The following is a 27,152-nucleotide window of genomic DNA, read 5'->3' on the forward strand; positions in this document are numbered from 1 at the left end:
TCTTACCCCAGCACAGGTTTGAGAAGGGCGGAAGTATCTTTAGGCTAATATTACTATAATAGAAATAGGGAAAAAAATAGTACAAGTAAGTGGTGTCATCGGAAAATACTCAGCGGAATCCACCAAGACGACCAATCTATTTTCATCAAGAAAAAACGGGGCATAATCGATCGAATAGAATGGCATTTCGTAGCATCCTTTATGTAGATCGCCAAGAATCAACTAATGCATCTGGTGCACTACTTATCAGAACACAACTGCGACATCCTTATGGCCAGTTCCACTGATACCGACTGCTGGCTCCAGGGTCTCTGGTACGGCCGATTCCAGGGTACTATCTTCCCAAGCAGATGAACCTAATGTATCTGGAATTGGCCACTTATGAGAGAATCGTGTTCTGACCCCCCGTTAAACACCGGATAGGTAAGCAAGTAGGTAAGTAAAGTATTATGACTGAAAAAGCTACGACTTTACGGGAATAAAATAGGGGGGAGTGATAATCGCTACAGCGGAACCGATCACTCCCTGGGGATCGGAACTCACCAAAATGTCAAAAACATGATCCAAATGGCAACATTTTCTTAAACAAAATATGATTAATTTAAATCCAAACACATATGGTTAATAATTAATTTGAAGCGTGCGCGCGCGGAAGGTTCGTCGCTGATCGCAAAGTTGAAGTCGTTTGATAAATGAAGTCGACTGTGCAACGAGAGGTGGTTAGGGTCGGTTGGCCCGAATACGACCCGAAATGTGGAAAAAGGGTAAAGGGGTATCATAAGGGTAAATAACCACACAAACACAAAAATTTATTAATTAAGTAATATTATTACTTATGTTTTTTTTATTACATCTTCATTTCGACACATTTGGACACAAAGACTGCACAAGTCAAATTATCAGTTGCGTTTTTGTTTTGCGTAGAATTTTGTTTTGTTTTTACTCCCATCTCTTTCTCTCTCTCTCTCTCCTGCTCTTTCTTGTTTTCGGTTTTCTGCGGTTTTCTATTTGTAAGTGGGGAGGGTTTGCCATATGTGTACGTGTTTGTTTGTTTGTTTGTTTTTGGATCGTGCTTTTACTGCGCTTTATCTGTTGCTTTTTGTCGTCTTTTCACCTGCTTCGAGACAGAGACTGGTGTGAGTATGTGTGTGTATTTCTGTGAGTATTTTTGAGTGTGTTTCCCCTTTTTTAAAGCGTTTAAAATAATAAACATTTACTACCTGGGACATCGATCCGCCGATCCGCGAGCGCTCGCATGCGTCTGTGTGTGTGTGTGTTTGTGTGTATATGTGTGTATGTGTGTGAGTTACATTTAACTTATCTAAACAGTCGATCACGTTCGCATCAATGGCGCGTTTACAATATTATAGCTGCTGATGCGCTTGCACATGTTGTATTGTTTTTGTGTGTTCTTTTTTTGTTTCTCATCTCTTCGCCTTTTCTTTCCCTGGGATGATGTTGCTCTCCAAGCGTATCAATCCGCTCTTTTTCTTTCTTTTCTTCTTTTCCACTTTTACAAGCATGGCACAAACGTTTTTTGTTTTCACTTCTGTTAAAAATACTCTTCTGCTGGCTTTTGTTCTTCCGGTAGTTTTGTTTTGTTCTTTCATTTACGATCACGCACACCCGCACACACACCTTCAATAGGCTGTTTCGTAACAGCAGGTTACTCCATAGATTGGATAATCGTGTGTGTGTGTGTGTGTGTGTGTGTGTGTGTGTGTGTGTGTGTGTATATCGGGCTTCAATGTCTTTTCTATGCTCCTGTGATGCAGCGTACCCCCAAGCCCAGTCAGCTTTGTGTAGCGCCACGTAGACCGTCAAAGTGTTTAAAAAGGGACATATACATTCAACATCTCCGTTGGCGTCGTACGCGGGAAAGCTAGATTGTATGCAGTGTTGGGTTAATTTAGCCCATTTTGCACTGCTTAAATTGCCGTAATTCACGTGTATCTGTGTGTGTATGTGTATGTGTGTGTATGACTAAGACTGGCTAAATGTTAACGACACGAACAGGTGAGGCGGGTTTCTGTATTGGAAGTGCGTGCATTATGTTTTGTGTTGCTATCATCATGTTGCCATTATCATCGCCCTTCGCGTGTGAAATGGGGGGGTTTTCCATCATTTTCATGCACATGCAGGCATAGGCTAGTACGGCTGTTGGTTGTTCGTTCTGTATTTGTTTGCTTATTTTTTTTTTACTTTTGCATAGTAGCATCATTCCTGCAGCTGCATTCCGGCTACACACTCTTAAACACACAATTCTTAGCCTGACTGTACTCTGCTCCCCACTCTACTTCGCTTGCTTGTTTAAAACCAAAACATATATCCTCATGTATACCTAATATATCCATTTATAATTACGTTTATATCACCACATAATTGTTTACAGGTCGGTTTTCAATTGCAATAGAACGGTTACATTATTCCGCTTTCGCTTTCCTCCCCATCCACACTTGCCACTTTCTCACTCTTTCCACCGTGTCCATTTCGTTTCGTTTCCGTCCCGTTTTTGTTTTCCTCTATCTGTAATGCGATTTTTGTTGTCGAAAAACTGTAAAGATACTGCTGTACTCTTGTGCTTAAGCTATGCTTTGCCCGCCAGCGCGTTCCCTTCCTACGTAGCGCATTACCCGCTCCTCGCACGGCACACACACATACACACCTACCAATCTGCTTCCTATGCTGCGCAAAAAACACATCAAGCATTTTATTATCAATGGAATCGTTTTTTTTTGTTTTGTTTTTGTTGTTTTGTTTGTTGCACGAGGAACATAATCCTACACCAGAGAATTCAATTACACTTACTAACACGGAACGACGACGGTTGCCTGGGAGGGGAGGGGGGGGGGAGCGAGATTTTTATACACACACGCACGCACACACATACACACACGCACGCACATACACACACAAACATAAAGTTATAATCACGGGAATCACCTTCTTTCCTTCTAGTGAGTATTCTCTCTCTCTCTCTCTCTCTCTCTCTCTCTCTCTCTCTCTCTCTCTCTCTCTCTCTCTCTCTCTCTCTCTATCTCTCTCTCTCTATCTCTCTCTCTCTGCTGCAAAAAAAATCTATTTTTCTTGAACGCGTCTACTGCTCGGATCAGTTTTAGCGTTTTGGAAAATTACTCATTTTTCAGATTCGTTTACAGCTTCTAGCTCCGACTTGCTTAACGTAGAGTTCATACGGTTTTCTTAATTTACTGTTTTCGTTTTCTGTGTTGTTTCGCTCTCTCGTCCGCTCTAGATCTCACTGTTTTATGACACTGCCGTGTCCGCGACTTGCTTAATACTAGTAGAACGGACCGCACGTAGCGTAACTATAGATTCGTGTAGTACCGCCGTGGCGGGAGGCGCACACTGGGCAAGGAAGGGGGAAGTGAGTATTATCTTGTAAGGGTAGAAAATACTGAACTTGTTCGTGTGTGTATCAACTTCGGTAGGGAGGTTTTTGTTTTGCTTTTTTTGTTTGCTTCTCTTTAACTTTACGACTGCTTAAATGGTAGTTTGTAGTGGGCTGTGCATCTCCAAAATCGAATGTCGAACATTCCACGCCTGCGATGAAGCAAACAGGCGAGCCCCGTAAAATCATTATGGCATGTATACATCTCGATGGTTTTCATTCGGGTTAGCGGTTTTGTCACGTGTTGCTTTCGCGATTTGCATTCAGGGTTGTTTTGCTTTTGGTAAAATGAACAAAGTTCCAATACTTAATTTGCATACGCCTAAATGATGATTTTGTGTACGAATGTATTTGTGTGTGTGTGTGTGTGTGTGTGTGTGTGTGTGTGTGTGTGTGTGTGTGTGTGTGTGTGTGAATACGAATTTGAATGCCTCTTTTCCACAACATCTCACAAACAGATTGGGACAACAAGCCGTCGAATAGCGCAGAGCGAAGTGACCGATGAAATCATTGAAGCGTTTTGTTTTTCTCCTTCCTTTTCGTTCTCCTTTTCTCGCTGTATTACATATCCCTAACACACCACCTCTTACCCTAGGCCACCCATTTTGCAACAGAGCTAATACATACAAAAATATGTTATCGTTTTTTTCGTTTTTTTTTTCTTCTTTTTACTTTAAGCGATTTTCTTCCTCATGCACGCACACACACATACACAAACACACACATACGCACACATACACACACACACACACACACGCATGTCGATTAGTGGCGAAGGAGGAATGTAACAAAGAGTCTATTACGAAATCTGCTTGTGTGTGTGTGTGTATGTGCATGTGTAACGTCTTAGAATTTGTTTCATTTTGGGGAGCGCGTTTGCTCAAACTATACTAAACTAAACCCTATACTAAGTGCGTAACACTAGCGAGCAAGGAGGTTTCACATTAAGCAAGTACATGTTTGTGTCGCTTCAAAAATTGACCCATCGATTGTGTATGTGTGTGTGTGTGTGTGTTTTGATTTTGTAAAGCAAATCGTTTAGCGAACATCAACCACCACACAAAAGTAAAACTGTGTGTACAAACAACTAAATCGCAACAACACTGCACATTAACTCGCATAAGCATTATGTTTTTCTTTTCGTTTATGTGTGTGTGTCTGTATGTATGTGTATATATGTATACATATAAATATGTGTGTCTGTGTCAGTGGGGAGGGTTTCTAACGATGAGTGTGCACTAGTATCATGCATGTGTGTGCATTTTAATTTCTACGCCTAACTAACTGTACCTTTGCTGCAGATGCGCTACCACGGTTTCTCTTTCGCTCTTACACTTTTTGTCTCCTTCCAAAACGGGTCTGCACGATTATTGAATATTTCACGACTTAGCATTCACATAGATTCTTAGCTGGAAACTTCGGGAAGGGGAAGGAGATGGTATAAATAAAAGCTAAAAAAATCAAATTTTGCCTTTACAGTTTGACAGCGCGCCAAACGAACCCTAAATGCAAAGTGGTGGATGTTCTCGGTTTGCGATGTAACTGTACTGTTGTTGGGCAAATGGGTCGCTTACGTCTTATTGTTTCTTTTACATTGCAAAGTAAAACACAGATCATTACAGGTATAATAAAATCTTTCAGCCTCGGTTATTGTGTTGCACGGTAAATATATAAATAGGTAAATATCATTGGTTGAACGACGGAGTATTTTGTGAGTAGTTTGTGTGTGTATGTGAGCGTGTGTTTTTTGTCTGTACGTGGGGGACCGATAAAGCTTTGTATACAGAATAAAAAAATAAACTAAAAACGTGCTACTACGGCACCTCTCCTTTCTACGGGGCGGGACAAAAAATAACCTATTATCGTTTAACGTTTCGGCAGCGGAGGGTTTAGTTTCAGTGTTGCTTTTTGCTCTTCGTTTTTTTTCCTTCCTCTTCTTCCTAACAGCGTCTCGAAGGAAAGGTTCTTAAAGATGTACAACAATCATTGTTTGCTTGCGTTTTTTTCTTCTCTCTGTTGCTTGCATGCTGTCTTCCGTTCGCTTTCCTTTTGCTAAATGCATCCATCATTATCGCATGGACATTGGTTTCGTTACACATTGATACGAGTATGGTTTAAAATATTGTATGCGGTTGTACCAATGAGTATGAGTATATGGGTAGCTTGTTGCTTTCTTCTCTCGCTTCCTTTCCGATTCATTTGCCCTAACATGTATCATTCAACGCGTTGGGTACACGACTGAACCCTTCGCGTGCTTTGTTTTTTTTTCCTATGAGTTGCAGCAATGCAAGTGATTGGTGTTTAGCACATTTCCTCAACTAGCCTATGATGCTTTAAGTATGTGTTGGTGTGTACGTCTGTCTGCATGTGTGTGTGTGTGTGTGTGTGTGTGTGTATGTGTGGGTATTTTTTCAGTTACAATATTGACTTGTCCTTTCGGACTTTTGTTTTCCTCCCCCTCATTCTCAAATACTGTGTGTACGCGTGAGTTTCCCTCTTGTGAGTTGGAAGCCAACACTCAAAACTGCGCTCATCCTCCCCTTCATCAGCAATCGGGGGGAGGCACGCCGTCAGGCGCAAACTCTACACAACATCTAAATACGAGCGTTCTGCCCGCCTCCCGACACGGCTGACACGGTGCTGGCGGGCTGGTCTTACTCGCATCAGACCATCACGAACGCTTCCTCGCCGCAGAACAGGAACGGATACTGATCGATCATCGTCTGCACGATGTCCTCCAAGTACGGGCGCATCGTTTCGAACCGCATCATGTCGGTAAACTCGATCGGCAGCAGTGTCGGCCACCAGCAGATGGCCAAATTTTTGCTGTCCATGCTGTTGAGCTTCGAGTTTTCCGATACACTAGAAGAAAGGGGAAAAGCATTTCAATAAATAAATTTAAAAAAATACATATCATGGCGCTCGCCAATAAATGTTCGTTTGTTTTCTCTTCGTACCGTACAAAATGCTGAAAGATGTAGCTCAGTATTGCAAAGTTGTTTGGCGGCAGCTTGTTTAGCAGCCCGCGGAGTGCGATCAGCCGGCAGCTCCGATCCGTTTTCACCTCCATGTTAAGGCTCGTGATGGACTGGAGCGGCCGGGAGCCGGCTATTTCCTCCAGCTCGCTCATCATTTCCGCACTGAACAGTCCCTTGAGACGCTTCACGAAGAAGTCCTTCAGTGCGGTGGCGACCGCATTCACCGGTATGTCCAGCTTTTCTATATCTACATCCGATTCTGTAACATTGGTGAGCGTACGGGAGAAAATTAGCTTCAAGTTGACCCTCTCCTCCCTCCCCCGACGGCTACTACTACCTTCAGCAAACTTCTGGTTCAGCAGATCGACGTGCGTGCGGTTGCCTGGCACCCGGTAGATGCCTTCCGAGTCGAGCCCTTCCTGCTCGATGAATTTGACACACTTCTCCACGAACAGCGGCACGAGCGGCACTTTGTCGGACTGCTTCAGGCTGGCCAGCGAGGACTGCTGGAGTGCAGCGGCTGCGGCCGCCGCTGCAGCCGCTGCCGCAGCGCCATTATGTTTTGAGTTTTTGCTCGCACCCTTGCTGCTGCCCCGGGCATCCTTTGACTCTTTGCTGGCCTTGCCGGCCGGGTCGATCTCCTTGCCGAACCAATTTTTCTGCTTCGTTATCAGCTTTTCCCGATCGCTTCCTTTCGGCAGCACGCCAAACTGTGGAGGGAGAAAGTGAGATAAGAACGGGCGTTGCTGGACATGTGCAAACTTCGCTTTGGGTAGGGCACTGTTGGAGTTTAACGTAAAAGCTCACCAAAGGCTCATTTAGTGATCGAGTGAAAGTGAAGATGAAATTTTGATTTAATTATATTTTGTAAAATACCCAAAATACCCATAAAGTGCACTGCATATTCAAGGCTAGGCTGTTCCGTTGGAGGAAATTACTTCAAAGCTACTCCACCAACTTCAACTACACGGCAGTGTTGTAATCCATAATTGAATTAATAAATATATCCAAGGAAAGAATTAAAGTTCCAAATTATTTGTAGCACAAGGGTTTCCCAAAGTTTTTTGGGAAAGAACCAATAAACCGAGGGAAATCCTGTTAAAGGATTGGTAAAAGAGCATTACGGACCGTAGGGATGAATCGATTCATCCGTTGCGGTTGCATGTTTGAAGAGTATCGTGTGGAAGTGCAATGTTTTAGCGAGCAGGCTTATTCGATTCTTGCAGTCAAGTTGCTTAGGAACTAAACTGTCCTGCTTCTACTGCTAATAGCGGTATCGAGGTTTCCAAGAAGTAGTTATCCATGAACGAGTCTACATGTTCTTTCGATTCCAGAGCCGATTCGAGATAGTCGTTCTCGATATCAAAACCCCAGGTGAGAATGGATCGTAATCGATGTTTTGTCAGTTTTGAAGTAAACTATTTCTGTTTTCTGTTATGAAGAATTCAGTACTGATATGTATTAAAATGTATTACACGTCGTTAACACCAATTTTAATGGACGAAAGGAACAAAAATGGCTAATTGAAGGAAATAAGATTAGAATATATTATTTCTATGTTTTATAATTAGAAAATTCATTATTTTTGGCTTAAGGTACAATTTCGTTGGCAGGGTTTCGGCAACCCGTCGCCAATGTTTTTTTTTTATAACCGACGTCTAATACAACAGTCACATTTCAAAGAGCATTAGAGTCAAATGTCTCGACTCGAATCGAGAAAAAGAATACAGTAAGCTCCATTGTTTTGGCCGTTGAGACAATTATGTTGATTCTCGAACAAGTTATAGGGCAAATAGTTTTTCCAATAACGAGTTTTTGTCATTCCTCGCTGTCATTCAAATTTTCACAAAGCACACGACACATCAAGCAATTCGTTGTGGAGTGGTAGCATGAACGCTAAATATTAAATATAATAAGTACAGTGAGTTTAATCGAGTTTAATCCGTTCCAGAGACTCACTCGTTATGCGGTAGACTCTTTCTAATATAATTGGTATGAAAAGTTACATATTTGGTTCCAGGACTGCACACGTGCTAGTATAAATGCACATATGCAACAGATAAAATGGAAAATGTCTTCATATTACTAATATAAATGAAGATATTTGTAGTTCATTTAATTCATTTTCTGTCATGATTCAATCATTGACCAATTTTTCAACAGCTTTCAAATGGTTTATTTGCTTCAACATGTAATTTCAGTTTTAACGCGTGATTTTCCACACATAACAAAGAATTGTCAAACTCAATGCAGCTTGAGTCGTGTTGAAAATCATGCTGAAGAAATTAAAAATTATTATGAGGGAAATGAAATGTCAGAATAACATAACATTTTGCTCGTGGTGAATAACAATGTTGACATTCGAAAGTGACCTGGAAAATCCTGTAAATCTACAGCACATGCCAATATATCATACCACACACTTGTACATCATAAAGTTATAGGATACTGCTCCTCCTGGCTTTAATTCTTTTTAATAAATTAAGCTCTCATTTGCCTGAGCGATAAACAAAAATGTAAAAATGCTCTATGTTAAGCGATCGTAATCTTCATTTCAAAACGGCCCCAAAGAACGCACAAGGAAGATTTATGATTCGCTAGCAATATGACCTTCTCGGACCGTTACTCTTGAAAAGAATTCTGAAAAGTTACTGTATTTCTTGAGCAGTTAGATTTACTAGTTATGCGATCTGATATTTCATTTCTATCATAATCATTTTTAATTTCTTTAGCATGAATTTTAACTCTTGACTAGTCAACGGGTGATGAGATCCGACTTCAAATCCCGGTGAAAAAACGATGACAGCAGACAGTTGAAGTGTTTAATTTTATGCTGAAGAAATTAAAAATGAAAATTATAGAAATCAAATATAAGTAAACATAGTTATAGTTAACATTTGAAACTGACTTAGAAAACCCCGTAAGATTCTTAGCAGTCGCAAACCAACGGTTATGAATAATCTGAAAGGATACGGCCTTTCTCGAATTTTGATGTCTTTTGTATTGCTTGAAATTATTTCTTTATCCATTATTTCAGAAAAAAGTTGCCTCCAAACCAAGAAAGCCAAACAATACTCACGATAGGGGAGTTGTCGCGCGGGGATGAGATGTCAACGCTCGATTCGTCCGGCTCCTGGGACGGTTTGTCCTGCTTTTCCAGCCCGCTACCCAGCTCGTTCTTCAGCTTCTGGTACATGATGGGCATGCCGCCGAGTGGACCGCCGCTCGCCCCGACCCCGCCCATCATATCGCCCGCGGACGAGCCGAACGGGCCGAGCGGGATCTTGGGCGGCTGCACCGGGATGGCGGTGCGTTTTTTGCGATGCCGTTTGTGCGGTTGCGCTTTGCGGTTGATCTTCGAGTAGCCATCGTTGGAGCGTTTGCGCTCCAGCGAGCTCGAATCACTTTCCGAGTCGGAGTTTTCTTGTATGTTGAAGACTGCCACAAAAAAAAACACACACACACATACATAACACATATTTAAGGATAAAGCAGCAATCCCCCACACCCTTGCACATTGTGTACTTACTCTGTTCCTTTTCCCTTCTCTGTCGCAGTTTGGTTTTGTGCGTCCCCATCTCGGAACCGCCCGAACTGTCCGCTCCACCGCCGCCACCACCCCCACCGCGCCCACCATGGTTGGCGCCGGGGCCGCCGGAAAAGGTGGTAAATAATTGACTCGCCACATTGTTGACCGCATCGCTGAACGCGTCATTGATCTGCTCGTAGCCCGCCTCGTCCTCGTACTCCTCGCTGTCGTCCTCCGGTGCGGCCAGCGGCGCATGCTCGAGCTGGGCCTGCTGCTGCTGCAGCAGCTTCTTTGCCTTCTTGCGCTCCTTCTCCGTCATCGGTACCAGGCCGGCGTTCGCGCCCGAGGCGCCCCCATCGCCGCCAGCTCCTCCCCCGCCGCCACCACCAATATTCATGCGGGCGATCGCTTCGTTCACGATGGCGAAGCTTTTCAGGTTCAGCTTGCCCGGCTGCTTCAGCGTCTGACTAGGTCCCTTCGGGCGTATCTTTTTCGCGAACGACGACTGGTTCGGCCGGCGGCCGGTCGTGAACGCGTGGTGTGCGTTCATGTTCTTCCAGAGATCTTCGCTCTGCTTGTTGTCCTGCTTCTGGATGAGAAACCCGTCGTCTATCCAGCCTGCGCCGCGGGAGTGAAAGAATGAGGTTAAGTTAATAATCAATTCGACAAAAATGGAATGACTTTTAAGAACACAAAATTGACACGGATTTGTTTCGCATAAATGGATAAATACATTCAAATTTTCAAAACAATAATAATAAAAAATGGAGACAGGTTAACAGTTGGGGGTAAAACGATTCTAAACTAAAAAAATGGAGACAGGTTAACAGTTGGGGGTAAAACGATTCAAAACTGTAGCACTTTCACCGAAAGTGCAAAAAACACATTAAAAACAAAAACAAGCTACTTGTTACAGAATCACACGACTGTAACGAAATATATATGCTAATGTACTGTTAAATAAAAAAAAAACAAAACAATAAAATAATGGATTACATGCACAGCACAACACACACAACAGGGACGGAACTTTACAACAGAAATTGAACTACACAACAACGTGTACACGTGAGGTACAGATAATTACGTGCAGTTTACAGTGTGAGTACAGTGAAGTCTCTCGAAGGTGAATTTTCAAGAAACAAAAAAACTAATCAGAGGAAGGCTAAACAAAACTACGCGTTGCCATTGTCCACGATAGAATATATTGAGGAGACTACATCTTAGAGAGATTTCACTGTATTTTGTTTTTGTTTTGGGAAGATAAATATCAACCTGAGTCGTAAGTGTTGATCGAGTCCTTGGATCCGCTGACGTCAGCTGTTGCGTGTACGAAAATGGGTGATAAAAAGTGAGTACAGTTTTTGGTATAAAAAGTAGTCTGTCATTGAAATGTTTAGAAGAGATAGAAAGAAAAAAAAATCGTTTGCTTGGCACTGTCCACTGCTTTGCCTCTTTAGCAATTTCAATTTCCACGCCTTTCCTTTGCGGGTTTTTGCACGACGCAGCGACCTCTACTTACAGTTAATCTCCTCCAGGCTCGACTGCGACTGGGACACCGTGTCGGCCTTCAGCTGCCGCAGTATCGACGCCGGTATGAGCAGATGGTCCGGCGGGGCCGGTTCCGGCGGCGTCGTGGGCGGCGGATAGATCTGGAAGCCCTGATTGCTGCCGCCCTTGTCGAAGTCGCTGCTGTCCTCGTAGTAGTACATGCTGCTGTGCTGGTGCGGCTGCTGTTGGTGGAGCTGCTGGGCCTGCTGCGCCTGTTGCTTCAGGCTGTCGAGATCGTCCAGCGAGTTGATCGAGCGGTTGTCGAACAGCTGCTGCGACAGCTTCTGGTGATGCTGCTGGCCACCGTGCTGCGGCGGATGGGCGAGCGTTTGCTGCTGCGCCTGTGACCCATGGTGCCCGTGGTGCGGCGGCTGGCCTCCGATCCCACCGCGGTACGTGGTGGCCGACCCGTTGATGAGGTAGCTTTCGTACCGGGGCGGTGGCTGCGGCACCTGCTGCTGGTGGTGATGGTGCATCGAGTGTTCCATCGTGCCCTCGCCCGAATCGATCGTCAGCGGCTCCTCCAGGTTGAACGCGTGTTCGATCTCCGGCTTCTTGTCCCACACCTCCTTCAGGAACGGCGCGAACGAGGCGAACTTCAGCTGGCCCTCGTCGTCCGAGCCGGTGGCGAAGTGGGCCCGCAGCTTGTCCGCGATCCCGTTGCCCTCGGTGATGAGCAGCTGGGACAGCTCGTTGTTGAAGAACGCATTGACGCCGCCCTGCTCCGACACGGCCACGATCTGCATCGGCAGGTTGGGAATGTTGAGCGAGAACGCGCTCAGCGTCGACAGCGAGGCCTTGCGCTTGCTCGAGTACAGCAGTATGAAGCCGTGGATCAGATCGTCCCGGAACGCGTTCGCGCCGTGGTAGGAGGAGAGGATCAGCTCGACCCGCCGCTTCGAGTCGCCGAGAAACATCTCGAAGATGATGTTGCGCTCGCCCGCACTGATGCACGACTGCTCCAGCATCATCGAGCTGAGTATGTTCTCGATCGAGAACGGGTCGCCGCAGAAAATCGACATGATGATGCGCAGGTCGGGCAGCTCGTGCAGGGCGAGGCCGTACTTCAGATCCTCGAACGGGATCGAGTCGATCACGCTGTTCAGCGTCGTGTTGATGAACTTCGTCTGCTGCTGGGAGATGTAGAACTCGTTCTCGTCGATGAAGACGCAGTGCAGCTTCTCCGCCAGCGACTGGCCGTCCGCCTGCAGCTGGTGCAGAGTGCTCTGGCTGTTCTTCTCGTCGCTCATGAACACGATGTGCAGGTTGTTGACGCTGTCCTTGAAGTCGAGATTGTCCACCAGCAGTCGGTCGAGCACCTCGTACACGTACTGGAACGTTTGCCGGTTCGAGTAGCAGCAGATCAGCCCTTTGCACTGCAGCTCGAACGAGAACGAGTCGTTGTCGCGGTTGATCGTCTCGATGTTCAGCCCGTACACCTGCCCGTCCACGATGTACTCGCCGTTGTCGTTGCAGTTCTGGTGTATCTTGTCGATGAAATCGTTTGCGATGTAGTCCAGCCCGATCACGATTAGGTTCAGCTGCAGCTGGCCATCCTTCTGCGCGAACCGTGGATTCGGTAGGCTGGTTAAGAAGAAAAAATAAATAAACGGATAAATAAACATCCAAGTTGAACAGCTGTGCTCTGAAAACGGATTCTCGGGATATTTTTAGTAGTGACGGGAAATATGAAATTTTCGTCGGATTCGTTTCCGGCTAGCTCCAAAGTTTTCTGGAATCGATTCCGGATAGTAAGTTCGGAATCAGTTTCCGGAATTGATTCTGAAATCGGCTCAGGAATTGGTTCGGGAATTGGCTCCGGAATTGGTTCCGGAATCGGCTTCAGAATTGGTTCCGGAATTGGCTTCAGAATCGGAAGTGGCTCCGAAATCAGAATCGGCTACGAAATCGGAATCGGTTTTGGTATCTCTATAAGAATAGGCGTTTGGGTGCAATAATGTTACGTATTGCTAGATGCAAAGAATCCAAATTTACTAATATACGATCCAGTCTCATGGAGATTCCCAGCCAGGGAATTAATCCGATTTCGCTTCTGAAACTTCTTATTTCAATTTCAACCGATTTGAGAACCGATTCTCATTCCGGAGCTAATTTCATTTCTGGTGTCAATCCTGATTCCCGTACCGGAGCATATTGCGATTCCCCGATTGATTCCGGTTCCGGAGCCGACTCCAGAATGAGCTCCGGAGCTGACTCCGCAATCAGACTCGCAATCAGCTCGGGAATCGGCTCCGGAATCGATTCCGGAGTCAGCTCCGAAATTGACTCCGGATTCGGAAACGATTCCAACATCGGAATCGGCTCCAGAATTGGAATCGGCTCCAGATTCGTAATCGATTCCAGCATCGGAATCGATTCCAGCATTGGAATCGGCTCCGGAACCGGAATAGATTCCAACATCGGAATCGGCTCCGGAATAAGAATCGATTCAGCATCGGAATAGACTCCCGAAATGATTCCGGATACGGAATATGCAATCGGGTAGGTACGTTTCCGAGCTCCCACCACTAGTTTATAGTGTCTGTGCGTGTTTCCCTCCTGTTTGTCTTACTTTTGGTTCGAGATCAGTATCCGCTCGATCAGCGCATCCATGCAGTTGGGAAACGCCGGGCAGTGCTCCCGGATCGGACAGTGCACGAAGCCGAGATGCTGAAACAGCATCACCTTCCGGTCCTGGTCGAGCCGGTCGAGCAGCTTGTACCGCAGGTCCTCCTGCAGCACGTCCGTTATCTCCTTGATGTCGTTCTGCGTGATCGTACCGGACGGTTCGATGTTTTTGAAGTGATAGAACAGATCGGCATGCTCCATCAGCAGCTCCTGGAAGTTGTGCTTAGCGGTCTCGACCAGCTCCCGCTGGTGGTTGTCGTAGATCTGCTGGCAGTCGTGCTCGGACAGCGCTTCGAAGCACTCGCGCCCCATAAACAGGACGCGCACCTCGGACAGCTGCTTGCCCGGCGTAACGTAGCCGGTTTCTTCCAGCAGCTTTTTGAACTGCTTTTTCCATCTGTAATGGGGCGAAACGGAGCCGCCGGGCGGGTCGTTAGTTGGGCGAAAAGAGGTCGGTTGCGCAAACTTAACGGAAGCAAACTGTGTTGCCCTAACTGTTCTGCTGCAAGTGATTTCGTTTCGTTAACATCTACAGCTAGCTCTGGAATGTCGCTATATTTAGTGTGTACTAGATTTATTGCCCTTGCGATCGAACCTGAAACCAAGCCACTTGATGTGAAGTTGTGTGCTAAATTTTGGCGTGCTTGTTTGGCACAATGATTTCTCTCCCTCTCTCTCCCTGCGCTCTAACTGATCGCCGACTGACTTGACAGGGCCCTACAGCTTTTTCCGAATGAATTTAATGTGTGTTGTTTGTTATGACGCTTGGTTTTCACCGCTAACACAAACCCGCGCAAATGTGGTATATGCTGATGCGATGCTCTAATATTAAAGTGTACGTATGAGGTTAGTGAAGAAGAAAAAATGAAGATGAAGAGAAAAAACAACTGTTCAAATCACCTCTTTGGCATCCTGTTGAAGGCACATAAACGTACACACACACAACACACACACGTGGGCGCATATACGTTTTTACGGTGCGCCGTGTTCAGAATTACGGTTCAAAACCACAATGCAAGCAAAGCCAGCAAAATACGAATGGAAATGGAAAAAAGAAGAATATTGAAGAATTGCATCAATCGTTTGAATTAACACGTCGTCTTAATCTTAAGCATTATGGTTGCCTATTGCAATGGTGAGGTGATGGGTGAGAGGGGGGTTGGGGTGTTGGTAAAAGGGGTTTGGCCGAGTGCGGATGAAGAGTGAAATTGCGTGAGAGGTTCATCTTATTTGCAGCATAAGTTTTCAATGGTTTTGCTTCTTTAAAATGCAGTGTAATTTAGTAATTTCGAAACCACTTCCAGGCAGGCAGAGCAATTTCAAACTTCTCTCTCTTATGATGCAAATCGATGGGTGTGTGCTTGTGCATGTGGGATTTTTGTTATTATTATTTTTGTTTTTTTTTTTTGGTGATAGTTCATATTTAATGACATTTCGAAAAATGAAAATTATGAAATTTTTACATTTCTAAAGGCCAAATTATGAATTTCTGGTCGATAAGGCATATTTCAGGCCATGTGTAATTTGTAAAAAACTATTTGCAATTGTTTTGCTAAAATTATGATTGCAATGTTTAAATTTAAAGACCAAAACTGAAACTAAAAACGAATTTAGCTACACCAAATATTAAAGTGTTAACAGAATGGAACGTGTTACGGGTGATTGGTTTTTTTTTAAAATACATTAAAACGTAAATGGAATGACAGGCTTGGTGGAAAACGCAAGAGAACTCAACTGGCATAAGTACACACATACACGCCAACCACCGATCACGGGGCGCGTGCCACTTACTCTAATCGCTTCTGCTCCTGCTGCAGCGCGTTCATGTGATTCTTGAACACGGTTTCCGCCTCGGGCGTGTCGAGTATGTCGAACGGTATCCGGTTCTCGTCCTCCATGTCGCTCATGTCGCTCAGCTCCGCCCAGCTGCCGCCGCGCTCGATCGCGTCGAAAAAGTACTGCTCGTAGTCGATGTGGTCGCGAAAGTAGCTCCGTATCGAGGTCCAGTCGTTGAAGCTGTCCAGCTCGAGGTTGATGCTGTTGATGTCGGGCAGCATCTCCTGCAGCACGCACGCGAACGAGTCCATGTAGCTCTGCAGCTTCTTCGACTGGTAGTCCTCACGCAGCTTCTTGATGTGCCGGCGGAAGATGCGCTGGCCCGCCTCCTGCCCGAACAGCTCGAGAAAGTCGATCCACTCCCGGTGGTTCGACAGCTTCTTCGACGAGCTGCTCCAGATCGACCGGTGGTCCGTGATCTGCGTCCGGATCAGGCGCGTCACGTACTCGGTGCTCGCGTTCAGCAGATCGTTCCGCTGCTTCGCCGCCTCCGCGTACGACGGCACCTTCGACCGCTGCTTCGCCTTGTCGATCATCTGCGCCAGCACGACGAACGCGAGATCGATGTTGATGCTCTCGTGGGCGGACGTCTCGATCAGCAGTATCTGGCCCTTGTACTCTTTGCGCGAGCAGATCTTCTCCGCCTCGCGCACGTACAGCTCGTTCGCGTCGTCGTTCTTGGTCGTGACGAGCACGACCGGCTTCTTCACCTTCAGGATGTTGTTGATGATCTGCGTCACGAACTCGACCTGCTTCTCGACCGTCCGGTTCGGCACGACGCTCACGTCGAACACGCACACGAACCCGTCGACGAGGAAGCGGCCCTCGGGCAGGACGATCTCCTCGTACTCGTGCTCGATGCCGAGCTGGTTCTTGCAGATGTACTTCAGCTTCTCCTGCGACGACATGCGGATCGCGGCGCACCGCTTGATGTACGGCTCCATCTTGCCGACCTTGAACGGCTGGAAGGTGGCATCGTCCACGAACTCGGTCTGCTCGATCACGCTAAAGTTGTAGTCCACGCCCTCCTCGGACGTTTTGCGCACCTCGCCCCAGTACAGGAAGTGGTCATTGTTCACCACCCGGCCGCTAAAATCAGACTGCAAATGAGGAAGCAAACCCGTGCATTAGACATGGGCAAGAAGAGCGGGAATCATAAGGTTCGCTCGCTCCCATTAGTGAGCGGCCGCTCGCCGCTCTTCATTCCAGAAAAATATGATTCGCCCGCTCGCATAAAAAATATAAAAAAAACTCGTTTGAAACTAGTTGCCCTGAGACAAAAATAAATAAAAATTTATAATACTGTCGGACTTATGTAAATAGCTGCATGTAAAAACAGTAATATTCTTATTGTAGTTAAGTAAAACTAAAACTCAAATTAACATTTAAAAAAACATCACAAGCTACTGTCGTCGACCCACACTGCCTATTCAAAACACACGTATAAAACATCGTAGAGCGCGAGCGCATCGTATGTGCAAAACACACAGAGAAAAACAGCCTGGCTTGCAAGCGCACTGCTTAAGCAAAATACGTAGCGAGAAGATCAGGGTAGCTCGCGAGCGCACTGCCTATCCAAAATCCATGCATTAAAAAACAGCCTAGCTCGCGAGCGCACTGCCTATCCAAAATCCATGCAGAAAAAACAGCCTAGCTCGCGAGCGCACTGCCCATCCAAAATACGTAGCGAGAAGATCAGGGTAGCTCGCGAGCGCACTGCCTATCCAAAATCCATGCATAAAAAAGCAGCCTAGCTCGCGAGCGCGCTGCCCATCCAAAATACATACTGAGAAGAACAAGGTAGCTCGCGAGCGCCCCTTTTCTTCTCACTACGTATTTTGTCCAGGCAGCGCGCTCGCGAGCTAGGCTGTTTTTTTATGAATGGATTTTGGACCAACAGGTCGCTCATGAGCTGAGCACCCTGTTCTTCTCGCTACGTATTTTGGATGGGCAGTGCGCTCGCGAGCTAGGCTGTTTTTTTGCATGGATTTTGGATAGGCAGTGCGCTCGCAAGCTAGGCTGTTTTTTATGCATGGATTTTAAGCATCCAGGCCGCTCGCGATCTACCCTGATCTTCTCGCTACATATTTTTGATAGACAGTGCGATAGCGTGCTAGGTTGTAGAGCCGCTGATAATTGCCTCACGCTATGTTTTTTTATACAGGAGGACGGCTTTGCCTTATTGCTTAAATACTCACTATTATAATGATTTTTGTAACATTCGTTCACAGAGTGACATTTTGTTTTTTCTTCCTGCCTGATTATAGCCATTGTCTAAAAAGATCATTATTTCATTTATGAACAAATGCCACGGATGAAAAAAAAGAGGAGCACATTTAATGAGATGAAAACTTATTAGTGGTTGTTGTGCTCCCATCGAAGATGTAAAATATGTGTATTTTGTGTATTGATTTTTTCTCACCATAGTACAGAGTATATAGAGTATATAGTTACTCTATTATTCGAGAACAATCTGCATTAATTAAGCAATACATCACAAAAGATATTACCTATATATCCTGTCCAATTGTTAATATATGGCTAGCGCGAGCGGACGAATCACCGCTCGCTCGTGATTCGCAGTAAGCAAAAGAGCCAGCTCGCTCAAATCGTCGCAAAGAATCATTTTGCCCATGTCTACCGTGCATACACACATGGTTGTAGAAACCAAAGGGAAACACGAGGGTGCTCGCTAACATGGCCAAACTCACCTGACTCAGCACCGAAATGTGATCGATCGCGTAGTCGTCTGTTTTGGGGCGCACGAACCGATTGCACAGACAGGATTTGCCGACCCCGAGCTGGCCCTTGTCCTTTTCCACGCCCGACAGACCCACCACCGATACGTTGATTTGCTTCATCTTGCCGCCTTGGGAGGGACTGCAACCAGTCGTCAGGCGCTAATCGGTCGGTGCGGGCCGGGGTTTAGGTGTTGCTGCTGCTGCTTTGCTGCTTGCAACGCCGCCGTTGTGTTCAATGTGTCACTGGCGCAGCTAGCAACACCATTGGTGTTTTTTTCCGGGCCGGCGTAAAGGTGGTTCCCGTTGGTGCAAACGCGTGCACGGTTCGTATTTCGAATTGACTTAATATTAGTTACAACAGCATGCACTCGTGTGCAGTGGAAATGTGATGCTGCAGCAGCAGTTGTAGTAGTAGTAGCAGTTGTAGTAATAGTAGTAGTGGGTGCAAATTGCACGTTTCCTTTACTGCCTCAACAGTGAGCGGCTAAGCATAGCCAGTTGATGATGGATCTGTTAATGAAAGCAAGCGACATAAAGCGAAATAATTAATTGTTCTTCTTAACATTGTTCTTCAATTCTACTAGCAACTGTGCTTGAAATATTTCACAGGGTTTTCCTATAGAACTCCAGGCCGAAGGAATACCAGGCCAGGAATACCTTGATAAACCGTCGTGAGTTAATCAAACCGCGACCATCCACTAAGCGACCATTAAACGGGTTCTAAACGGCCCAAACTCTCAACCTAAACGGAATATAAAAAGATTTCGTATAGTAGACGGCAAACGACTCAACGACAAATGCATTCAAAAAATAGTAAAATAGTTGGTGGGATAGCTACACAGCGAAGCTTTCTTCGCTTTGAGAGCTTTCTTATTATACCCTCTGTATTGTTGTATGGTTGCGCATTGAAGTTTTGCATCGCTAGAACTAGCACGGCGATACGATTTTTTAACTGAAGCAAGTGAGATTTTAATTGTTATTTGTTATTTGGTTGAGTTTCAGATTTATTTGAGTAACGATCGTTGGTGTTGATACTCACGTATCTTACAGCACGACAATTCAAATAGATTTTTGCTTGGAATGTTCGCAAGGTATATAGGCCATGATTAGATGAAGTTAGGCAAATACATTGTAAGAAAAAGACAGCTATATAATTATGAGTTATAAAACGCCAGCTATTGAGCTGTGAAACCAGTGAAGCTATCGAGATCTCTTTTTATATTTGATTTTCCAGTCGTTTAAGCTTAATCTGTGGCGCTTGGGTCCGCAGCCGTTTCCGGAGTCGTATCCGGAATTAATTTCGGGATTAAAATTGGCTCCGGAATCAAAATAGACCCTGGGAATTGCAATTTGCTCGGATTACGGAATCAGGATTGACTCCATAAATGGAATTAGCTAGGGAACGAGAATCAGTTCTAGAATTAAAATAGTAAGTTTCAGAACCGAAATCAGTCCAAGAAACTCCATGAGAATGGATAGTTTATGAGTAAATTTTGATTCTTTCGGGCTATCAACACGTATTGGACCCAAACATCCATTCTTATGAAAATGCCGCTTTGAAGCCGATTCTGATTTTGAGGCTAAATCCGATTCTGTAACCGATTTCGATTCCGGAGCAGATTCCAGAATCGATTCCGGAAACTGATTCCGGGCCTACTGTCCGGAATCGATTCTATAAAACTACGGAGCTAGCCGGAATCGATTCCGACCAAATCTTTATTTTTCCTATCACTAATTCCGAGACGATAATTGCAGTAGATATACAGGGTTTTGCGATAGAACTCAAGACCGCGGGATACTTTGATGAATCGTCGTGAGTCAATTGCAAGACTGCGGAACGATACGTGAAAACGTTGACGATACCGGGATCTGCGCATTTCTATCGCAAGAATTCGGCACACTTTTTCGGATACACTATCCCAACCCAGGGACCGATTCGGATTCAGTATCGGATGATGTTGTTTAATGGATTTGTGGCACTTGGGGAGTCAACTCCGGAATAGGCTCCAGAATCGGCTCCAGAATCGACTCCGAAATCGGCTCTGGAATCTACTCTGGAATCGATTCCGGAGTCGGAATTGATACCGAACACGGAATCAGAATCGAGTAGGTCCGATTCTGAGCTCCCACCACTACTCCAAATACATGAAAAAAACAATAAAAAATAAAAGTTTGGATGAGTTCATTGCTCTTACATTGCAACACAAACTTCCGTTTTTATCAGAATGATTCAGAAGTTGCAAGACTCAACTACCAATCATTAAAAAAAAAACTTCATTCTTCCCATGAGCTATTAAATCACAAATTCCGCGTTCCGTGCGTAAACGAATAAAGAAATTAAAACAATACTAAATCTTACTGTTCCCGCCAGCAATGACTAATCGATGGCTAATTAAAACAAACAATGACACGGACCGCATCAATGCGATGTGCAAAAAAGGACATTGCTAAACGAAACGTACGTCACCCGCACGCTGGAATGCTGCACCGAGTGGAAACGGTGGCTATCCTGGGTGCTTGTCGTCGGTGTCGTGATTTAGCGACCGAACCCGTTAACCCTTTCGCGACCACTATTCGATCTCGAAGACAAAATATGCCAGATAAAAATATACTATTGGGAATATTACCAAAAACAGAGTTGTTTTACTTTTAATTAGTTCTGAACGACACACCACGACTTCAACGAAATGTTGCGTAAATGTTGACATTAGGACAGTAAACATATCAAGCCACAATAGTAATTGTAGAGCCGAAGGGTTAAACTGCACACCACCCACCATGCGCACCAGCGTTACCGTATCGCATGGCGACAGTTTAATTAAATGCTTTTGGCGTAACCAATTTCTTCAAATAGATGGCTTTAGATCATCGGTCGGCTAATGCGGTCGGACCATAAGCTGGGCTGGCGGGAGCAGCGTAGAGCTAATGAACTGCGCCCAAATCTGCGCGATTGGTCCTTCTCCCCCGGGGACGGCACACTCACTGGTTTGCTGCAATCAAGCTCAGCTACGGCAAAAAATGACAAAGAAATGGGACCGAGCGATAAACCGAGTACGCGCGCGCTCCCCTGGAATGCTGTGCAAATTGCTACACAATATGGTTAATAGTTGGTAACAGCAACAAAAAAAAAAAAAATAATAAGAAGGGATAAGCGAAACACACATGTGACATCAACATGCGGCGATGATGAAGATTTCGCCACCGACATATACACAAATACACACACACACATACACATATGGTAATGGTAATGGTGCGTGATATGTGATGACTTCATCTGAACAACTTCTGAAGGACGGTCACGGTCGCCTCCACCGACCCGATCTGACGCCTGTCCGGTCTGCCTGCATCGGCGGACGCGAGCTAAACCGGCCCAGACACAGTGCGATACGGGCGGGCCCAGCTGTTTGCAATGTTGTGGCGCTGGGGGAGGGCGAGGAGAGAAGTCTGTCAGATGAAATTGGATTTTTTTCAAACGATTTGTTAAACCGACGTTCCCGAACTACCTAAAAATGTTACAAAACGGCGTATTTGTGCATGCTGAACGGCAAGGGCTTTTCGGCCCAAACGTACCTGTATCTTCAGCATCGCGCGCACCCATTTACTGCTGGCCGATATATCACGGGAAAACGATTGATTGTAGACACACACACACACACACCCACACAACAAGGGGAAATTCTTCTTTTCGCAATCGGTCGCAGTAGTAAAAAGGGATTACTACAGCAAGTACGAAACAGATTAACCTAGCGGTGGCGCAACCCCGTGCAAGCTGCAGCTGGTCGCGTTCGAGTGGACTGCTCTGGCGGTGCTGGCAATGCACATCTCCTCACATGGTACCACCGTGCCACCAGCGGAGCCAGCCGTGCTGCGGCGGAAGATTTCTTTCGCTGAATTTTTGATCGGTTTGAGAGACGGTTGATTGTGACACGTCGTCGAGTTGTTTGTTTCGGTTTGCGGCACACGAATGCTCCAAATGGTGGAAGAGCGCGCCTGTCGGGTAGAGAGGGAACGAGAATGAGGTATTAGAGAGCTTGGCTAATTGATGGTTAATTTAATAAGGAAGAAGAAAGTCAAATGCAGAGTGCGGGATGCAATTTAAACACATGCACACACAGACGTACAAGCCGTATAGAGCTATATCAATTGTATTGTGACAGCAAAACTCGCCAATTAGGCTTTTCCTATTTGGCTTTTCCACCGGCGTGTACTAAGCAGTGCTGCGGCCCTGCGTTTTCCGTTCGTGTGTTTGCGAGCGCGCGCGCGAGAGAGATAGAGAGAGAGAGAGAGTGCTGGCTATGTCAGCATCTGTGCGCCGCCCGACGTCGTCCTGGCCGAGGAAAATCAATAAACACAGCACCCCTCAGGAGGGAGCAAAATTGGCAAGTTGACCGTGGCTGGTGCTGCTAGAAGACGCACTATTTGCTCGAGCCCCTTATTTTTGTTTCTTCCACGGTTTACCACGAGCTTCGACAGTGTACACTAAACACTGTAACTACCCCTTTACTTACGCCCACCATTAGCAATCTTTGCTCAAACGAACACGGGAAGCGCTGGTGTGTGTGGGTGTGATTTTCCCCACACAGCCGCAGTTGGTATCCCCGCCGGCGGCAGTGTGTTACAGCAACTAACGGATCGTCCCCAAGTCCCGACACTGTCAAACCCCGATGCCGACCCGTGCTCCCCCGTTTGCCGGTTGCCTCGTACCACCCCGGGTCCAACTGCAACTGCTTCCGCCGAGAGGAGCAGGCACACACATGCAGGACCGAACGTCCTTAACCGCACGAAAATGAGCGATCCGAACATATTACGCACCTTTTGCCACCTTCGTTTTCGTCCTGCCCGCAACCGCAGAGGTTGCTGCCTTTTACGGTGACAGTAACAATATTTCCAGTGACGCACACTAGCAGCAGTGCAAAGCGCACTGGGAGATAAGGAGGGAGAGCGCGAGCGTGAAAAACAGTGAATTTACTCTGCCTTTCCGAAGGAGGTGGAAAGGGGGTTTTTCCCTTTATCGCGCAAGTGTTTTTGGCCGTGAGTTTTCACGTGAAATTTTCAGAGACATAGAGAGAGAGAGAGAGAGAGAGAGAGAGAGAGAGAGAGAGAGAGAGAGAGAGAGAGAGAAAGACGGCGTGGGAGAGCAAGAGTTTCCTTTTTACAGGAGAGGAAAAACGGACGAGCGGCGTCCGTTTGTAAAGCGCAGGGCCCAATATGGTTCGTTGGTGATGGTGGTGGTGTTGGTACGAGCATTACTACCCCCACTCCCCGACAAACCCAATCCCATTCGCTATTGAATTTTCCCAATTTTCCGGCAGCGTCGGGGGGTTGACGGCGAACCTTTACGCGGGTGGGTGAGCGATCATGGCGACCGGTCACGGGGTTTGCGGTCAGCTTTTCGTCTGGAAAAAAGGTAAATACCCTAAAAGCTTGTTTGCTTTCCAGGCTCCAGCCCCGTGTGTGCCCGGTTTGTTTGTGTGGAAACCCTAGTAGTTAATGCAGCCGAGGGCAGGTAATCCACGCCGGCTGGGCGAAGCGTAACCGAAGCGTCCGGTGCAATCAGAGGTCTCTCTCTCTTGCTGTAAAGCCCTAAAAATAGAGGAACAATTTTACAGTGATTTGGTGTGTCGGTAGTTTTCGCCTCCCCGTCCTCCATCGACCCAACCCGGCCGAAATGTCTCCCGGGTGGGGATTTTGCCCTGGTGGGAGAAGAAGGCTCTGTGCATGGTTTGATTGTAGACGGTGCCGCTGCAATGCTGGCTGTTGAGGACGAACTGTTTGCTTTCGGCAGGCCAAAGCGCTCACATTAGGGGGGCGTTTAGGCCGCCACGGGCTCCTTGCAAAAAATAAAAAGGTTTTTTTTGCTGTTTTTGCCAGTTTCAGTGCATCCAAGGGTATTGCACCGGGGCATTGGCAGGGCTGGCCACCAGCTCCACAGGATATTTATGACCTTTTTTCCCCCTGCCATTACACATACACACTCACACACAAACACTTAGTTACATGTACGCACGCGCACGTGCGGCACACACATCGAGGAAAAGGGAGGGCGTGATAAAAAAAGGTGACAAGGACGCGCGAGAGACACACTTACAGCGACGCAAACCCTCCACAAACATACACACACACGCGCGCGCTGGACAATACAACCGCTTCGAGGGCTGCAAAAAGGATCTTCTCTCTTTCTGTGCGCGCACACACTATGAGCGTGTGTGTGTGTGTTTGTGTGTGTGTGTGTGGGGGGGCATAGGGCATTTCTGGTCAAGGATATGGCGCTGGTTGAAGAAACAAAAGCACACACGCCTGCATTAATAATACAGGCGAAAATCAGCAGAAAAGTGAAAACCCAAAAGGACGACATCCATCGACATCCAAAAATAGCACACACCCCCACACTCATCGCCCATGGGGAGGGGAGGGGGAAGGTGTATGGAGGCAAGGATCGCAAAATGCAAAAAAGGACATTCGTTGCCGTGGGCGCCTACATGCATAGATGGAGATGTATGTGTGTGTGTGTGTTGGATTGAATGGAAATGAATTTTCCTTTGCTGCCGCCTCAATCCAGAGCAAGGATTTTTCCTTTTATGGCGAGAGGAATGATTGTGCGCTGGGGGAGTGGGGGGATCGGGGGAGATCTTTTCCTCCTTTCCTTTTGATTGCGTCGTGTGGTTCGGCGGTTCGGCCCAACTCCATCTTGTGCGTGTGTAGGTGTGCCGCCCTGGCACATTACAGGAAAGCAGACACACACACACACACACGCACACATTGACAGGCAGACAATGTAAGGATTGGTGAAGTAATGGGTTCGATATTCCGAGCCCTTTTTAGCCCGGAAAAATCTGTTCACAATTGTTTTGTGCGCACACACAAACACACACACACATGCACACATACAGGCACAAGCGAAACCAGACGGAGTTTTGCCAGTGTCCTATGGTCTTTCTGGCCTCAGCCCATACGACCGCTTCTCACCCCTCTTGCTCTATATGCAACAGTTTATTGGGACGACCGGAAGTGAAAGAAAAGGCAACCACACATGCATTTGTTAGATGCAATTGGTTTGTGTTTTTTGTTGTTGTGTGTGCGTGTTGTTGGTGATGATCAACTGCTTTCGCTCTTGCCCATTTCTCCTCCCTACCCCATCCAGCGGCCATTTCACTCTCCCTTTGTGCGTCGTTTTGGGCAGGGAAAGCGAAACTGGGCACAAATCATTTGCGTTCTAGCGCTTTACCAGTGTGGCGCCCCCCTCCCCCTCCCCTTTCATCATCTTGCAAAAGGCGCAACAGACGCATCACCAGCCAACCCCAACCCTCCATAGTGTCGGGGGGTTTGCGAAAAAAAAAATCTAGTCCCCTTTCACGATCGTGAACAGAATCCTTACGGCAAAAGCATACACTCACTTGTTTTTTGTTTTTTTTTTTGTTTGGCACACACACAAACGGACTCACTGCGAGGGATTTCCTTTCTCAGACGGACAACGGTAACAAGCACGGGACAGGCACGGCAGTGTCTTGGCGTAGGAGACGGTGGCACTGGTGGTTTTGCTCAAAACTGGAACTCTACCACTGTTTTACAGCACACATGCACAGGCACACGCACGTACAAACACATACACACACACACACTCGGAACTGGGACCGGAGTTGAAATCGATTGTTTTTGCTGCGTCCGACTCCGGTTGTTGTACTGCTGGGCGGCAGGAAAATTAGCAGCTTTCCCTTTACGAATGGCGGCCTATCTATACCCACCCTTGGCTACACAACGTACGAACACACACACAAACACAGGCACACACGCTCTGCACACGAGCTCGGTTGCGCTGTGTCTTTTCCGTTTCGTCTGCCTTGTGTGTTGCCTTGGCCTGCAACACATTTTCTGCTGGCTGGATGGGTTCGGCTCGGAGCGGTTGCGCCATGACGGTGCCTTTAACACCCGTTTGACAGATTTGACAGGTGACAGACGGTGAACGCGCTCCTTGACAGCACGGGTGCGCGTAGCCAAAGTGACCAGAAACACCGATTTATCAGTATTCCTACCTATTCACAGATGAGCATCCTAAAACTACTGTTTTTTTTATTTTCCTACCAAAAAATACAGTTTTTGTTTATTAGATAGATCGAGAATCTAGAATAGGATTTTCCAATTCATTTTATACGTTAAACTTCATATAAAGATATTGAAATCACTAGTATCCAGTACAAGAAGTGTAACCATAACAAATAAAGGACTTGGGTAGTAATGAGGTCAAATATTCGCCAAAATCGGTTTGGCCATCTTGCAATTTGAGGCCGAAAATACACGGACCGGACCCAAATAGCCAGCTCGTACTTTATAGCTGATTTAGGGCTGTTTAACGAAAAATCGTTCTGATGTCGTACTTTGTGGCTGATTAAGAGATAGACGGTACTTTGCGGAACTATGGAGCTTTTTAACAGGCACATGGTACTCTTTGGAACTTTGCGGCTGATTAGCACTATGTGTAC

At 46.3% G+C, this 27,152-nt stretch overlaps 1 protein-coding gene across 8 annotated transcripts; it reads right to left on the minus strand.

Annotated features, from left to right (window-relative positions):
- Positions 1-942: 942 nt before the first annotated feature.
- On the minus strand, positions 943-26,575 carry LOC121589600 (rho GTPase-activating protein 190). Of its 8 annotated transcripts, none has more exons than XM_041908935.1 (13): positions 26,418-26,575; positions 22,246-22,665; positions 18,643-19,182; positions 15,887-17,031; positions 14,996-15,007; positions 14,040-14,492; positions 11,439-13,051; positions 11,192-11,236; positions 9,917-10,534; positions 9,467-9,825; positions 6,725-7,097; positions 6,367-6,646; positions 943-6,271 (listed from the first exon to the last, which is right to left on the minus strand). In XM_041908935.1, the coding sequence occupies exons 3-13, from the start codon at positions 18,790-18,792 to the stop codon at positions 6,073-6,075; spliced, it is 5,247 nt and encodes a 1,748-aa protein (XP_041764869.1). In that variant the 5' UTR covers positions 18,793-19,182; positions 22,246-22,665; positions 26,418-26,575; the 3' UTR covers positions 943-6,072. The 8 variants fall into 8 exon arrangements, with proteins under 8 accessions (XP_041764869.1, XP_041764705.1, XP_041764631.1 ...); XM_041908771.1 differs by having other exon boundaries at positions 26,118-26,575; XM_041908697.1 differs by having other exon boundaries at positions 26,070-26,575.
- Positions 26,576-27,152: the final 577 nt, after the last annotated feature.

This window comes from Anopheles merus, chromosome X, assembly GCF_017562075.2.
Source record: "Anopheles merus strain MAF chromosome X, AmerM5.1, whole genome shotgun sequence".
NCBI lineage: Eukaryota > Metazoa > Arthropoda > Insecta > Diptera > Culicidae > Anopheles > Anopheles merus.

Excerpts from the sequence above, each read along its gene's own strand:
- LOC121589600 (XM_041908935.1), bottom strand. The coding sequence starts at position 18,792 with ATGAAGCAAATCAACGTATCGGTGGTGGGTCTGTCGGGCGTGGAAAAG. Across the intron at positions 11,237-11,438 it reads GAGCCTGGAGGAGATTAACT|CTGACGTCAGCGGATCCAAG; the intron begins GTAAGTAGAGGT and ends TACACGCAACAG. Across the intron at positions 9,826-9,916 it reads GAGAAGGGAAAAGGAACAGA|TCTTCAACATACAAGAAAAC; the intron begins GTAAGTACACAA and ends TTTTTGTGGCAG.